The sequence below is a fragment of the Corylus avellana genome, chromosome ca6, assembly GCF_901000735.1.
Source record: "Corylus avellana chromosome ca6, CavTom2PMs-1.0".
In the NCBI taxonomy this organism is placed as follows: Eukaryota; Viridiplantae; Streptophyta; class Magnoliopsida; order Fagales; family Betulaceae; genus Corylus; species Corylus avellana.
Genome location: NC_081546.1, coordinates 6463771 through 6480991, shown reverse-complemented (window position 1 = coordinate 6480991; position 17221 = coordinate 6463771). Strand labels below are relative to the sequence as shown.

The window sequence follows — 17221 nt, the reverse complement described above, 5'->3', positions numbered from 1 at the left end:
AATCCAATTCATCAAAGAGATTCTAAACTTGACTAACCTGTTATATATGGAAGTGCCATACATATTATTCGCTTATCAATGTAATAATTTTAAGGTTTTGTTACCCTTCTTCTTCTTTTTTTTTTTTTTTTAATTTTAATTTTAATTTTTAAAGAGTCAATGTAGCAAGTGTTGTCCTAAATAATTTTGGATGCTTCAATAAAGGCATTGTTAGGTAAGTTAATAAGTGGGCATTGCTTTAGGATTTAGTTGTCTATTTAAGCATGCATTGTAATTCAATAGAGACAAAGTACTTTGATGGAATAAAATTATGCGAAAGAAATTTTCTCATTCTTCTCTCTTCCTAGTTTGATGGAATAAAATTATGAGAAAGTTAGATCTTAACTCGATTGTTTCCCATAAAAATCGTGTGATCCACAACTATGCTACCCCTACCAATCTAACTCCATGACAACTACCATTCCAACACCATCACTGTCACCTAGCCCAATGACAGAGCCAAGAATTGATTTTAGTAGGGGCGACATTAAAATATATATATATAATTTAAAATTAAAATAAAATATTTTATACCACTATAAAAAATTTATATTTTATGAAGCCTAATGACCATCAATATTATTTATTTGATGCTTATTCTTTAAATCTTGCTTTCTTTTTGTTCAGCCAAATTCACTGCCCTCCAAAAACCCAACCTTAGAGGAGAAATTGTAAGAAATAACACTAAGAAATTAGCTGATTGGTGTGTTAGTCAACTAGTGTATTGTTACAAAACAATGAAAAGTCTAGGGACCTACAAAATTATGAGCATGTTTGATATTACATAGGAAAATAGAACTTGTCTCTCAAATTTTGCTAAAGTTCTAACACTACAAAACTTTAGCGGTTTGGTACTTTTTGTTTAGGGAAAAGTACACTTTACCCCCTCAAAGTTTGTGGTAATTTTCAATTCGACCTCAAATGTTTCAATTTTTTTAATGCACCCCCAAACTTGCAAATTTTTTTCAATTCGACTAGTGTAATCCCAAAATTCTTATACTGGCCCTAATTTTTTTTTTTAATTTAAAAAAAAAAAAAATTCAGGGTGGCGACGGCCATTTGGCCATTTTTTCACCCCCTAATTTTTTTTTTTTTTTAAAAAAAATTAGGTACCTAAAATATACCATGTACAATGTAGCAACTAAAATTGAAAGTTCAATTTAAAACTAAGTGATCCAATTTTAAGGTTTATTAGAGTCCATGGTGACGGTGAGCTTAGAACCTATTTGTGATTGCATTGGAAAATAAATTTTTTTATCTATAGAAAAAGCTTGAATATTTTGTTTTTTCTTTTTTGTTTTGTTTTTTTTTATCTTAAAAAAAAAAAAAAAAAACGACCTCATTTTGAAAGTTTTCCTAAAACAAATTTTTGGGCTAAAAAACTCAAAAATTTGTTTTTATTAAACAAACATCTTATTTGTATGAAAGGACTTTTTAAATACTAAAAACACTTTTAAAATTATTATTTGATGCAATCACAAACAACCCGTAAAGAGCACCCAAATTGAAGTGTATATACCACGTACAATTGACCAGACTTAAACAACAAGATCAAATTGATTCTTTATTTGTTCACGCAAGTGACCCACCTTCCAAATAATTTGGCAACCATTATAAATAGAATTGGATTCTCTTTATTTTATTCAAAATGGAGAAGATCCTTTTCCTCAAAGTAATAGGATTCCATGTCCATTATCATAAGCATTTACCTATTCTTTTCCAATGTTTGAAACTTAAAGAACTACAGTATAAAATCACAGATATATAAAAATGAATTCACTTTCCCATATTTCCAAAGTATTCCCAATTGACACGTTGAAATAGTTCATCTTCTTCATTGCCTCTAAGCCATGGCAGCTTGTAATGAGAGTAAATTCTGCGACCAGTATATGTTGCTTAAGCCAGAAGATGCAAGTTTATTTGGTCTTGTTTGGTATCTGCTTTTCTCTACATCAAATACAAGTGGCCATGGATTCATCCAGTGCAAGGAAGAGCCAAAGCTGGAAGGTTTTTGGCGCCGATGGTACATATTCATCTCCCTCTTTGCACAGAAACTCCTCCTTTACTTGGGGAACCCAATGGATAAGATAGGAAAAATGCTGGAGCTGGGGCTGAATCTTCTTTCAAATGTCTTAAAAGGTTTCTTTCTAATTAATATGCAAGCATGTATGCCAAAATTGCATGCATATATGCAGTGATACTGCTATTATAATTATGTATTGTTCTAATGAAATTGTAATTAATGATAATAAATTCATAATTAAATCATGATTTGGTTCATTTATGCAGGAAATTTTGTGTGGCCGAATAGGTCATCAGCAAAGTTCACATCTGTGGTGGGAAATCTTGATCAAAGAGTGGAATTAGACAAAAACATTAGACCTAGTGACCCAAAATATAATGCATCCCTCGCCATGATGGCCTCCAAATTGGCATACGAAAATGAAGCATTCATTCAAAAGACAGTCAGAGATCACTGGAGTGTAACTATTTTTACATGATAAAACATAAAACATTTGTTTAATTTTGCCATCTTATTTATGATTATTAATTTTCTTTTTCATTTTTGCGCAGATGGAATACTTGGGGTTCGACAACTTTTTCTGGAACGGTAAGAAGCAACCATTGTGTATTAATAATCCTTAACAATTTATGGTTGGATAGCCACATGCATGCCTAGGTTACTACAAGTACTACTGTAGAAAATAATCTGCGGCTGAGTTGGGTACTTCTATTAAAATTAGCAAACTATAAATTTGTTTTCATGTGAAACCACACCTCGATCGCCAGGAAAAATGTTTGGATTAATTGTATAGCTTTTACTACAATTTTCATACAAATTGATGAGACAATATATAATTGATCAAATAAGTAAGAATATATGGTTAACAAGTAAGAATATATAATTGATCAAACCACATCTCTTTTCGTATTCAATTAAAAAAAAAAAAAAAAGGTTAGCGACTAATTAATTAAATTGGCAAGAGTCATATTTTTGACTTAATTATTTTCTCAATTATATATAGACAGTCATATTAGTTTATAAATTGAGTTTAATAAAAACTAGGGTAAAGTCCACTTAACCCCCTCAAACTACTGCCCCATTGACAATCTATCAGCAAACTATCAATTACAATAATTTACCCCCCAAACTACTAAAACATTGACAATGTACCCCCCGATGCTAACAAAATGACAAAATTACTCCTAAATTTTTCAATACGACAAAAATACCCTTAAAATTTTGAAAAAAAAAATTAAATTTTTGTATTTTTATTTTTAGTTTTGTAAGGGTAATTTCGTCATTTTGTTAAAATCCGGGGTACATTGTCATTTTTTTGATAGTTTGAGGAATACATTGTCGCAATTGATAATTTATGGAGTAAATTGTTATTAAGGTAGTAATTTGAGAGGGTTAAATAAACTTTACCCTAAAAATTATAATACTCTAACAACATTGTTGTCGTGCTGGTGGAATATTGTGGTCATGATTCACATGTTTAATTGGTGCTATTCATAACATGCACGTTACCTTTTTGGATGAGTATATGATATATATATATATATATATATATATATATATGTAGCATCACCACACGTGAAAGTATTCTTGCCTAACCTTTTTTTTTTTTTTTTCTAATATTCTTGCCTAACCTTGATATGAAAGAAATCGCCCTTCTCTCTCTCCCTCGAAGTAGGGCTGCGAGTTGAATGACTCAGCTGGTGCACTTGACATGAAAAATGCATCCTAAATAATTTCTGGAAATTATTTTATATACTGTACTCCAAATTTGATAAATTATGTGATTATGTTGCTCAAAAGAAGAAGAAAAAAGGAAAGAAAAATTGAATTCATATATATATATATATATATATATAAAGAGTGGTTTATTTTCTCTAATGAACTGCTGTGTCTTAAAATCCTTGGCCCATGTATTCAATTTGGGTGGGTATGGCTTAAATTATATCCCACACACACACACACACACACACATATATAAATATATATATATATATATATATATATATATATATATATATATAATTTATAAACCACTCTTTATATTGTCTCTCCATGCTAACTGGAGGACTCAATTTTGAAATTCCCCGCAGTGCTATTTGTGACAATTTTTATAAAAGTTAAAATTATACACTTTTTTTTTCTTCTTCTTTTAGTATATGCTTTGCCTGCAATTATACACTATTGTTAATAATAATAATAATAATAATAATTTTTTTTAAAAAAAAAAAAGTGTTGTTAGAAACTTAGAGATATGTCTGGAGACAAATTAGACAATCTCTAACATGTTGTAATCCAATAATGCTGATAGATTACCTAGAACAACCTTCAACTAAAGCCATGATGTTCCAAGATACAAGAGCTCAACCAAACCTGATCGTGGTTGCATTTAAGGGCACCAACCCATTCGATCCAGTAGCATTGCGGACAGATGTTGATCTCTCGTGGATTGAGATTAAGGGGGTGGGTAATGTTCATAGTGGCTTTATGAAAGCTCTGGGCCTGCAAAAGGACGACAAAGGCTGGCCTAAAGAAATACAACAAGGATCTAAACAATTTGCTTACTACGTAATCAGACAAAGGCTGAGAGACTTATTGAAAGAGAATAAGAGTGCGAAATTTATATTAACGGGACACAGCTTGGGTGGAGCATTAGCGGTTCTGTTTGTGACCGTTCTTGCAATACATGAGGAGACATGGTTGTTGGATAGGTTGGAGGGGGTGTACACATTTGGGCAGCCAAGGGTGGGAAACAAGCAACTCGGGGATTATATGAAGGAGAAGATGGACAAGTATGATGTCAAGTATTTGAGGTATGTTTACTGCAATGACATGATGCCTAGGATCCCTTATGATGATGAAGCTAATCTCTTTTTTGAGCACTGGGGGCCTTGCGTCTACTACAATAGCTTCTATGAAGGAGAGGTCAATTCTCTCTCTCTCTCTCTCTCTCTCTCTCTTATTTTAGATTAACACTAGGTCTCCTGATTTGGAGTCCAGGTTCGATCGGTGGAGCCCAATAAAAACTACTTCTCATTAAAATGGTCAATACCGAAGTCTTTAAACGCAACGTGGGAACTGGTCCGGAGTTTGATAATCCCATATGCAAGGGGTCGAGAGTACAAGGAAAGTTGGTTGATGACAATCATTAGGCTGGTTGGATTGGTGATTCCCGGAGTAGCAGCACATTGTCCTCAAGATTATGTTAACGCTACCCGAATGGGATCCTTACCTCTAGATCTCCTAAACCCAATTCATCAAAGAGATATTAAAATTGACTGACCCGTGGCTAGATTTAAAACTTCCACACATATTATACGCTTATCAATCTGGCAAATTCATGCAGAACGATAAGAGTTGAATAATTGGATTTGTAATTAATTTTATTTAAGTTTTATCGTAAATTACTTTAGGTAATTCAATAATGGGCATTGTTCTTCCTAAATTAATAGATAATATTTAGTACGTTTTACTCGCAAGTGCACAAGATCAAACGATAGTATAGTGTAGCAAGTACGAGATCGATTCCACGAGGATTGTTGATTTTATTTAGAATTGATTAAAAGTATCAAGTTGTCACTAAATTGATATTATGAAAAAGAAATAACAAGATATAAAGATAAAGTAAAGGCAGGGCTTTGATATCCACCACTAATTATACTCAAATAATATAACAATATACCAATGATTCAATCATATTATGAATACCTAATGTTTGCCAACCTAAGGGTATGGGTGTATACTCCTTAAGTTATTGATTTTCCTAAGCAACGAGTTAAGCATGGGCGTATACTTTAACTCTTTTTTTTCTCAAAGGATTTAGCATGGGTGTATACTAAGTTGTTCTTTAAGAAAGCATAAATCTATGAAAATCGACAAATACATGAGGCCCAGGGCATAGATGTCTACTCCCGATTCCCCATGTTGATTAACCCAAGAACCTGGTGTGAATTTCTTTTGTTACTCTTATTAAATCCAGAACTCGGTCATCCAAATTGATTTAATTAACTAGTCTATACCACATGCATATAATGGTCAATCACATACATATGAGGAATTCAAGAAAACATGCATTAATTAAGTTAAGCATCACAATATGATTATCACAAAGGCACCAATATTGAAATATTAAATAAACATAATTAGGGCTTCAATTTAACTCTCCTTAAGAGTTAGTTACACATAATTAAAATAAAACTAAAAAGAAAAGGGAAAGAAAGAATCGAAAACCGCTCCTAGAAGTAGCCTCCAATTCCTCTTCCCAAAGTTATCTCCTTGAAATTGTGTATTGAATTATGAGGTTTAGATGTCTATTTTATAGGGCTTAGGAGATTCCTAGAAGCCTTAATAATCCTAGGAAATTCGGAGATTTAAGCCATAGTCTAATTAGGATAAAAAAAACTTAAGTGCAAATTGAAATAGAATTCGTCCAGAATTGCATTCCTATCTTGCGGGGTGATTTTGGAATAGCGGCAGTCTGAATTAGGAATTTTGCAATGAGTTATATCATTTTGAGTTAGCTTTCTAATGCTACTTAAATCACATCAATCGGATATTTGAGCTGAAAGTTATGGTCAAAATACCGAGACGTGTGCAGAATCCAAATTTGAATCCAATCCAATTTTGACTCCAATTTGAGAAATTCTGATTTAATCATTTCCTTTATTTGACTAAACTTAACCACATCATATTATGATTGGTTAAGCTTAATCATATCTTCTAGGTCTTCCCAATTTTTTCTTTAAGCTTGAAACTTTTCCAAAAACGCTTTTTTTTCTTCCAAAAACCTATAGAACAATGAAAATACAAAAATAAAGTAAAATGGCACAATCTAACAATACTAAGGAATTAACACATATAAGTTATGAATATTTTGACACTTAACAGGCATATATATTGCTATGTTATGTAAGTTAATAAATGAGTATTGCCCTAAGATTTAGTTGTCTATTTAAGCATGCATTGTGCTGTAATAGAGATGGAATTTGATGGGATAAAATGATGAGAAAGTTATCTTCTCACTTATCTTTCTCTTCTCCCCTCCTCTCTCTTTTTTACCTCTTGATCTTCGAATTCTGTCTAGCTTTTCTATTTCTAGCTTCTTTCTCTTCTCTTTGGTTTTTAGCCAAATTTTGCTGTGTAATTTATATGATTGTCTTGCATCAAATTGGTGTCACATCCTAACTCAATTGTTGCTCTCCAAAGATTAAAAACTCTCAATTAAGAGTATTAAATTTTTAATCGTTTTGACACTACCGCTAATAACTGATAACTGTTAAGTAACCGTATAACCGCTAATAAACGTTTTAGTGTTTAATACTATTTAAAATTGGCCATAAATAGTCCAAAAGCTATTTAAAATAAGTTCTTAAAAGAGGCCAAACATAGGCCGAAACCACCAAAATTTGCCCAAAAGATTCATACCTAAAAAGCGATTATGCAGTACATTTGTGATTTTCAATAACCACTAATCAGTAGTTATTTCAAAGGAAAATGCTAGGTGTTCTTCTAATGTTCTCCTGATGTCCTCCCAACTGTGATGTGACTTTTAAAATCATCGTTAAATTTGAGATTATCATTATTGACTTAATCTATTGGTGATTTTAAAAGTCCCATCACAGTTGGGAAGACACTAAAAGAACACATAGCATTTTCCTATTTCAAAACTGTCTAATGCAGTTGCGGTTGTTAGGGGTGAAAATGCGGTCGGATAATAACCGTTTGCATCCGCTATCCACACTTATCCGCAATCTACTATCTGCATATATGGATGCAGATGTGGATAGCGAAAACTTATATCCGCAAATACGGATGTGGATAGCAGTTTTAGGGTATGCAGATGCGGATATTATCTGCATCCGCATTCCTTTATATATATATATAAAATATTTTTTAATTTATATATTTTGCCAGATTTGTGTTTCTTATATTTGCTAAATTTGTAATGTTATTAGTTTTCACTTTTAGAAAACTCTTTTAATTTGTTATGATTAATTGTCTTATATGTTCTTCCTTTATTATTATTATTTTTAATGTTTTTTCTTGTTACCAACTATAGATTTATTAGAAGCTAAATATTAAATAATGTATGTGATGAAAATTTATTGGCAAAATGATTAAAAAGTGTGATATGAATATTAATAGTGTTGAACTATTAATTATGTCTTCTTCTTCTTTTTTTTGTTTTTTTTTTTTTTTTGGTATTTACTAGAAGCAATAATTAGTGAATTATAATTTCAAGGTCTAAAATGCTCATCACCTCAAATGCGGATAGCAGATAATATTCGAATTTATTATCCGTATTACAGCGCGGATGCGGATAATAATCGCATGATGCGGATGCGGATGCAAATATCAAAAACCATTATCCGCATTTTACGGATGTGGATGCGGATGAGGATAATATCCGCATCCGCATTCGCATTTTCATCCCTAGCGGTTGCAGTTAGTGGCGAAGCTAGGATTTTGGTTCAAAGGGGTCAAGATTAAAAAATAAAAATGAACAAAAATTTATTTTAATATTTTTGAGGTATTGCCACACTGTGCCATGAAGTGTGCTATGTGTTTGTATGGATCACCGAAATAAAATAAAAAATAATTAATTTTTGTTTAAAACATATAAATGTAAATTATAATTTATTTTTGCTTTTTATATTCATAAACAATTAATCTTTACTGACCAATTAAAATATAAAAGTGTGCATAGACATTTTGTTATTTAATAATAAATTAGTATAAAAAATTGATTACATACCTCTCAGAAAAAATAATTAAACACTTTATTTGAATTGTTTAATGGCTTGAAAAAGAGAAATTTGGCTGATTGAATTTGCAAATCACAAATTTAAAATCGCCAAATCGCAACATAGTTTATGAGTTTAGGTTTTATATATATAATTGTTAACATGCTAAACTCAACTCAACTATCAAGGTATAATTTCTTTTTCTCCTTTCCCATATTAACAACACTGTTGCATGTCGTGCTGGCGGTGGAATATTGTGGTCATGATTCGCACGTTTAATTGGTGCTATTCATAACATGCACGTTACCTTTTTGGATGAGTATATGATATGTAGCATCACCGCGTACACGTGAAAGTATTCTTACCTAATTAACCTTGATATGAAAGAAATCACCCTTCTCTCTCTCCCTCGAAGTAGGGCTGCGAGTTGAATGAGTCAACTGGTAATGCACTTGACCTGAAAAATGCATCCTAAATAATTTCTTGAAATTATTTTGTATACTGTACTCAAAATTTGATAAATTATGTGATTATGTTGCTTAAAAGAAGAAGAAAAAAGAAATGAAGATTGGTAACTCCCGGAGTAGCAGCACATTGTCCTCAAGATTATGTTAACGCTACCCGAATGGGATCCTTACCTCTAGATCGATCTCCTAAACCCAATTCATCAAAGAGATATTAAAATTGACTGACCCGTGGCTAGATTTGAAACTTCCACACGTATTATCCGCTTATCAATCTGGCAAATTCATGCAGAAGGATAAGAGTTGAATAATCGGGTTTGTAATTAATTAAATTTATTTAAGTTTTATCGTAAATTACTTAATATCTTTAGGTAATTCAATAATGGGCATATATATTGATATGTTACGTAAGTTAATAAATGAGTATTGCCCTAAGATTTAGTTGTCTATTTAAGCATGCATTGTGCTGTAATAGAGATAGAATTTTATTGGTTAAAATGATGAGAAAGTAATCTTCTCACTTATCTTTCTCTTCTTCCCTCTTCTCTCTTTTTTACCTCTGGATCTTCGAATTCTGTCTTCTCTCTTTCTAGCTTCTTTCTCTTCTCTTAGGTTTTTAGCCAAATTTTGCTGTGTAATTTATGTGATTATTTTGTCTTGCATTAAATTGGTATCACGTCCTAACTCAATCGTTGCTCTCCAAAACTTAAAAACTCTCAATTAAAAATACTGAATTTAAAAAAGAATACTGAATTTTCAATCGTTTTAACACTACCGCTAATAACTGATAACTATTAACGGTATAATCGGTAACGGCTAATAATCATTTTAGTGTTTAATACCATTTAAAATTGGCCATACATAGTCCAAAAGCTATTTAAAATAGGTTCTAAAAAGAGGCCAAACATAGGCCCCACAGATAGAAGAGCCTCTGGATGCAAAGTGAACACCTGAAATAGAGAGATCATTAGAGGCATGATTATGCTCAAGACGAACTTCATGAGCAAGGAGATGACTATAAAGGTTATCAATAGAGATTGGATCCACTCGGGTTGTAACTGAGGTGACAAATGAGTCATATTCACTGTTGAGTCCTCCAAGGAGAAATCTTTATCCAATGGCTTATCAATGGCAGCCAAAGTATCAACCACCTTGGTGAATTTATGAAAATATTCCGAAATTGACATGCTTCCCTTCTTGAGAGTGGTAAGTTGAAGGCGAAGTTGCATTGAGCGAGCACGGGCTTTGGAAACAAACATAGTTTCCAAAGTAAGCCATAGGTCCCGTGCAGTGACACATTTAACGACATGAACTACAACGTCGACGATGAGAGATGAGATCAAAATGCTAAGCACCAGCTGATCACGCATGTGCCATTTAAGCCAATCTGGATTTGTAGACACAATGTCAACGTCATCTGTTTTGGACTTGAGGGTTGGAGGAGGACTTTTAATGGAACCATCAATATGGCCTTGAAGATCTTGGCTTTTGATGATGGGCAAGATTGCAAATTTCCAGACTAGATAGTTGGTATCAATGCGTTTGTGAGGAAAAGAAGAGGGAACAGTGTAGGTGATGGGATTTTGCGGAAGAGGATGAGGCAGCCATAGAAACAGAAAAAAAAAATAATAATAATAAAAAACAACTTAAAAACGACGTTAGTCTAGGAAAGCTCTGATACCATGTGATAATTTGGTAACTCTAGTGTTTGGGTTGTACTGCCTTACCATCAATTGTGGTTAAGGCTTTGTATATATAAATAGAACTGTTACAAGAGATAACATAGAGATTACAAATACAAATTCAAATTACAAATGGTTTATCTTAACTAATTCTATCATTATCTTCACTTGAATGGTTGTTTGAATTCTTGATAACATGGAGAGAGTTATCAGTTGATAACTCTCTAACAGGCTGAAACCACCAAAATCTGCCCAAAAGATTCATACCTAAAAAGCGATTATGCAGTGCATTTGTGATTTTCAATAACCACTAAGTGTTCTTTTAGTATTCTCCTGGCGTCCTCTCAACTGTGATGTGGCTTTTAAAATCACAATTTTTCTCCTTACCCATATGAAAAATAAAAAATAAAAAAATTGCCCCTGGTTGCAATTAAAGACATTAACCACTAAGGCGCTAACCGCAACCTCTTGTAGACCCCTAAATTCCATTATGTACACTACAAAAAATGGTATGAAAAACATGTTTTTCCAGCAAAATGAGTTCATGCATATATGGTATGAATTTCACATCTTATGTCAAATCCCAATTGGCAGCCTGGCTTCTGCTCAAGGCAAGAAAGAGATATGCCATGTGGGTTGAAGCATTTCTATGGACAAACAGTGTAGCCATCACCCGTAGATTTGGGCTAAATAGTAAATAAGCTGACCTAAGCCTAAAACTCATTCTGCAATACGCGCGTGCACAAATCAATCTACGCCTTTGCTGAACACAACGAAATAAAAGCTTCACGGAACTTCAAGCCAGCACAAAAAAATCATTGTTATTGATGATCGTGAAAACCCATCAAAATTTTTTAAGTTATTTTCTTGAAAATTCACATGTCAAATTGATTCTTAATTTTGAAAACAAATATATATATTCAAATTCATGACATCTAACTCTGATACTATATAAAATCACAATTTGTTCCAAAAATTTATTATAAAAAAAGATAAATTTAATCATTTAATTAACACTTTAATAATTTAAAAAATCCAACCTATTAACAACAAATTTAAATGTTTGATAACAATTAACTCATTCATCATTTTATTAGCTTTCTTATGTTTTTAAATAAACACTAATTATAATACATAATAGAAAGAAATAAAAGACGCTAAAATAAACCACTTCTAATGTTATCAATTAATAATGATAACATATTATCTTTGAATCATTCAATTCTAATCCTAAAATTCCTCAAACCAAGAGTTGGTTTCTTATCTTCCTGGAAGTTCCATCTTGGCTTTAATTATTACTTAACCCAAAAGCAAGAAAGAAGACTTTTATTTCCTAATTGTCTACAGTATTCCTTAACTGGGCTTTGACTAGTACTACATGGGTATATAATTGTTGAATACGAAATTAACTTCATGCTTTTATGCATCTATCAAGCTTAATTGATCAGATAAAACTTATAAAACCAACCATGCACCTAAACTTAATTCAGTCATATCAGTTTCAACGTCCACAGTGTTTTCGTACGTAGTCGTGGAAGACAAACTCTTTTGGAATTGTACGTTTCACGTGATTCTTCCGACTTTTTTTTCCTTTGGCCGGTGGAGTCACGAAAGCTTACATTGTGAGAGTGATTTATACCTAAAAAATTAATCGCTCACAATTTTACTAACGATTATAATGAGAAGGCTGAAAGCTTGGAGGAGACGTTATTTTAATTTTAACATATTTAACATATTTATTTTAGGGTTAAAATTTAAAGTCAATATATTTAATACTATACATGATTTTACGTTATTTAAATTTTTTAAAATATATACTAACATTTACTTCATATTTAGATGCGTCACTGGTTGCGCATGAAATGGATACGAACAACTTTGACAAATTGTTACGCCCGACTTCACAAAACGTGAAATATGCGGCACTCCTTTCTCAAACTATTATATAATTTGTAATGTTATTGCATTGAATCAATATTCTCCCAAACTATCCCAGAAAATTGCAATATACTTCATTTGTACCAAAAATAACCAAAATACCCTTATAATAAATTTAAAAAAGTACAGAAAATAACATAAAATATATAAAGAAATGCTTAGTGTCAATAATTTGCTCATATTTTCTCAATATTCTCTTACAAATGTAATAGATTGACCATTATTGACCATTATATATATATATATATAAAAGAGAATAATTTTGTAAAATAAGTGATTTGACCAAGACAAACTAAACCAACAGCAGCTCGTATTTAACGCGGAGATCTAAGCATCCAGGCAATTAGCAATTTAATGAGCATAAACAGAGAAAAGATAACCTGAAGCTCAGAAAGTCATAATAATATCATGACTTATTTGTTTCTAGCTGAAATCTATTAAGCATGATGTACACATTATCAATAGATTGGTCCACGTACGTTAAAAAAACGTGGATTGAAAAAGCCAACTATTAGGTTTGACAAGCATAAACGTTAATTTCAATGTAGACATTATTAAAAAAAAAAAAAAAAAAAAAAAAAGGCTCATTATTAAATTTGGCTCCCATCAAAATAGAAATTGCATTTTCATTCATGCTTTAGCACCTCGATCTAAGGCTAATTAATTGGTATGATATTTTCAGGGTTTTTTATTGCAACTAAAATTGAAAGTTTAATTTAAAACTAATTAAGATCCAATTTTTAGGTTTATTATGTGATTACCATTTTTTTATTTTGTGAGCTTAGAGAGCATGGTTAATCATTCAACACCCAAATTGAAGTGTACAGTATGACAATTAACGAGACTCTTTAACAAGAAGAATTATAATTCTTTATTTTGTTCACGAGTAACACATTATCAGAAGCCAACAAGTAAAATTATTTAATAAGAGTCATATTAATTGAGCATGCTCTCTTTCTACAGTACAGATCATGCATATAAATACGAAAGCACTTCCCTATATTTTCAAAGCATTCTCAATTGAGACGTTGAAATATACAGCAACTCATCAATCATCTTCTTCATTGCTTTTGAGCCATGGCGACTTATGAGACACAATTCTCAGTCGACCATCATATGTCGCTCAAGCCAGAACATGCAAGTTTATGTGATCTTGTTCGGTTTCTACTTTTCTCTACATCAGAAACGAGTAAGTTCATCCACTACACGGAAGAACAAAAGGAAGATTTTTGGCGCCGATGGTACATATTCAACTCCCTCTTTGCGCAAAAACTCCTTCTTTCTTGGGGAAAGGCCATGGTTCAAGTGGGGTATAAGCTAGAGCTCTGGTTGAATTTTCTTTCGCAAAATGGGGGATTTCTCATGCTCTTGTCAAATTTCTTAAAAGGTCAGGTTAATTATTGTTTTTTTAATTCTATGTAGCTAATTAGTTAATTAGTATATTGAGCATCATATAGGTTAGTTCCAAATATAAAGGAATTGCATGCATGCAGTAATATTAATGCTATTATGTATGTTTTCTAACGATAATTAATGCATAATTAAACCATGCTTGGGTTAATTTCTGTAGGAAATGTGGTGTGGCCGGATAGTTCATCAGCGACGTTCACATCTGTGGTGGGAAATCTTGATCAAAGAAAGGAATTAGACAAAAACATTAGACCTGAAAACCCAAAATATAACGGTTCCCTTGCTATGATGGCCTCCAAATTGGCATACGAAAATGAAGCATTCGTTCAAACCACAATCAAAGATCAGTGGAGTGTAAGTATCATTATCATTTATATGTTTAAATATTTTATGATGCCCATTTCCCATTTCCCATTTCCCATTTTCTTTTTTCTTTTTTTGTGCAGATGGAATGCTTGGGGTTCTACAACTTCTGGAACGGTAAGAATTAAGCAACCTTAATTGTATATTCTTAAAAAAGTTTATGGTTAGACAGCCACAGGTCTAGGTTACTACAGTATTCTTACCTAATCTCTTGATCGATCTGAAAGAAACCTATCTTTGTAATATTGCTTGTACTTAAAACTTTCCGTCTTTAAACATAAATATTCATCAGCAATACATATTGGGTGAACAGTGGTACTGTTGGTTGTGATTAAAAAACGGCAGTTTGAAGTTAATTAATTTATGGATGTGATTAAAATATACACTTTAGATTACTATTAGATTTGTCCGCTGATGTAAACAATAGGCTTAATTAATTTTGTCGCTTGTTCTAACCTTTTTTTAATCACAAAATTAAATAATGATGGCTTCCATGATTGAGAAGAAAAGGTTCAGTTGAAAATTAAAGAAGGAAAAAAAAAAAATTAAAATCCTGTTGCTTGCAGGTTTAAGACGATAATTTTTTATCAAGTTGGACCAAAATCAGTTCTTATCAATTTAATTAATGTAATCTATATTTTTTTTCCTTCCTCATAAGACTGACACCATTCTCCTAACCATAAGGCCTTACAAATCGATCTGGGTGTAATATTTTTACCATCTGTTACTGTAAACTTGTTGATGGATGATTCTTTAATTTCTTTTGCCATGTCTGATAAATTAATTAAGCTAATTTGTACCCAATAAATTGTTTATTTAACATTCGCAAAATCTAAAGAATAAACCATTCTTCTTATATTATTGGTCTTGCAATTATACAATATATTTTATCTTCGTTTTCGAGCACGTAGAAAAAAAAAAAAAAAACAGTGGTAACCAAATGCTTGACACGCACAGATTACATGGGAAAAATTTCGACTCAAGCCATGATGTTCCAAGATACAAGAGCTCAACCTAACCTGATCGTGGTTGCATTTAGGGGCACCAGCCCATTCGATCCAGTAGCATGGCAGACAGACGTCGATCTCTCGTGGTTTAAGCTCGAAGGCGTGGGTAAAATTCATGCTGGCTTTTTTAAAGCTCTGGGCCTGCAAAAGGGCAAAGGGTGGCCCAAAGAAATACAACAAGGAAGTAAGCAACCACAATATGCTTACTATGTAATCAGACAAAGGCTGAGAGAAATATTGGAAAAGAATGAGAGTGCAAAATTTATATTGACGGGGCACAGCTTGGGTGGAGCATTGGCGATTCTGTTTGTGACTGTTCTGGCAATGCACGAGGAGGAATTGTTGTTGAATAGGTTGGAGGGGGTGTACACTTTTGGGCAGCCAAGAGTGGGAGACAAGCAACTCGGGGATTATATGAAGGAGAAGTTGAACAAGTACGATGTCAGGCATTTGAGGTATGTTTACTGCAATGATTTGGTGCCTAGGATCCCTTATGATGATGAAGATAATCTCTTTTTTGAGCACTGGGGTCCCTGCCTCTACTACAATAGCTTCTATAAAGGGAAGGTTAGTGTTCTCTCTCTCTCTCTCATTCTCTCATTTTAGATGCGGTACAATGACATTTACACTAGGCCGTCTGATTGGAGTGCAGGTTGAATTGGAGCCGAATAAGAACTATTTGGCATTATCATGGGTTATACCCAAGTTTCTAAATGCAGTTTGGGAACTGTTCCGGAGTTTTATAATCCCATACATAATGGGTCCTGACTACAAAGAGAGTTGGTTAATGAAAATGATTAGGGTGGTTGGATTGGTATTTCCCGGATTAGCAGCTCATTGTCCGCAAGATTATGTTAACGCTACCCGACTGGGGTCTTTTTGCTCTAGACGGCCTCCAAAACCCAATTCATCAAAGAGATTCTAAAGTTGATTGACCAGCTAGACGTCAATGTGACATATCTTTCAAGTTTTTGTTGGTGGTAACCGGCAACCGGCAACTTCTTCTTAGAAAAATGTACTTTGAAAGGATAACGTGATTTTATTTTATTTGTATCTACTTTAAGAGAGAATTACGTCTTTTAAACCTATGCCTACTTTATGGGAGCAATAAATTGTTAGAATATAATTAAATAATTAAGTTTATTTTTTCTTATAAGATTAAGCTTTTAGGATAAGTGCTGATTTAACCTAATATCAGAACTAAATGTCATGAGTTCAAACTCAAAGTTTGTGCTAAAACGTGAGGAAAAATGTTAACTATGTTAGAGAGTATTAAAGTATTGATTAAATTATTAAATTTACATATTTCTACCAAAATAAGTTTATGAAACAAGTGACAATTTAACATAAATATCTCTTATATATATACAAATGTTCAAGAATCAAGATCAAGAAGAAAATTGATTCTACTTACATGTATATATTGTAAATATACAATAAAGAGATAATTCTTTTATTCAAATAAATATTGTCATGTACATGGATATATATAAACAGAGTGTGTACAAAGTAGTCGTTGGTTTTCTAGAGAATTTCCTTGTACAGCTTGATATGT

General features: G+C 32.4%; 1 protein-coding gene and 1 pseudogene across 1 annotated transcript; both read left to right on the top strand.

The window, feature by feature from the left end:
• The first annotated feature begins 1889 nt into the window (after window positions 1-1889).
• On the top strand, window positions 1890-5341 carry LOC132185083 (triacylglycerol lipase OBL1-like). The gene is made up of 5 exons (XM_059598907.1): window positions 1890-2178; window positions 2329-2522; window positions 2614-2650; window positions 4371-4984; window positions 5060-5341. Exons 1-5 carry the CDS (start codon window positions 1890-1892, stop codon window positions 5339-5341), a joined length of 1416 nt encoding a protein of 471 aa, XP_059454890.1.
• Window positions 5342-13920: 8579 nt separating this feature from the next.
• LOC132184994 (triacylglycerol lipase OBL1-like) lies at window positions 13921-16765 on the top strand (annotated as a pseudogene).
• The last annotated feature ends 456 nt before the right edge of the window (window positions 16766-17221 follow it).

What these genes read in the sequence shown, in the direction of transcription:
- LOC132185083 (XM_059598907.1), top strand. Translation starts at nt 1,890, where the DNA reads ATGGCAGCTTGTAATGAGAGTAAATTCTGCGACCAGTATATGTTGCTT. An exon ending in TCTTTCAAATGTCTTAAAAG is followed by an intron (nt 2,179 to 2,328) that starts GTTTCTTTCTAA and finishes TCATTTATGCAG; the next exon opens with GAAATTTTGTGTGGCCGAAT. An exon ending in CGACAACTTTTTCTGGAACG is followed by an intron (nt 2,651 to 4,370) that starts GTAAGAAGCAAC and finishes TAATGCTGATAG; the next exon opens with ATTACCTAGAACAACCTTCA.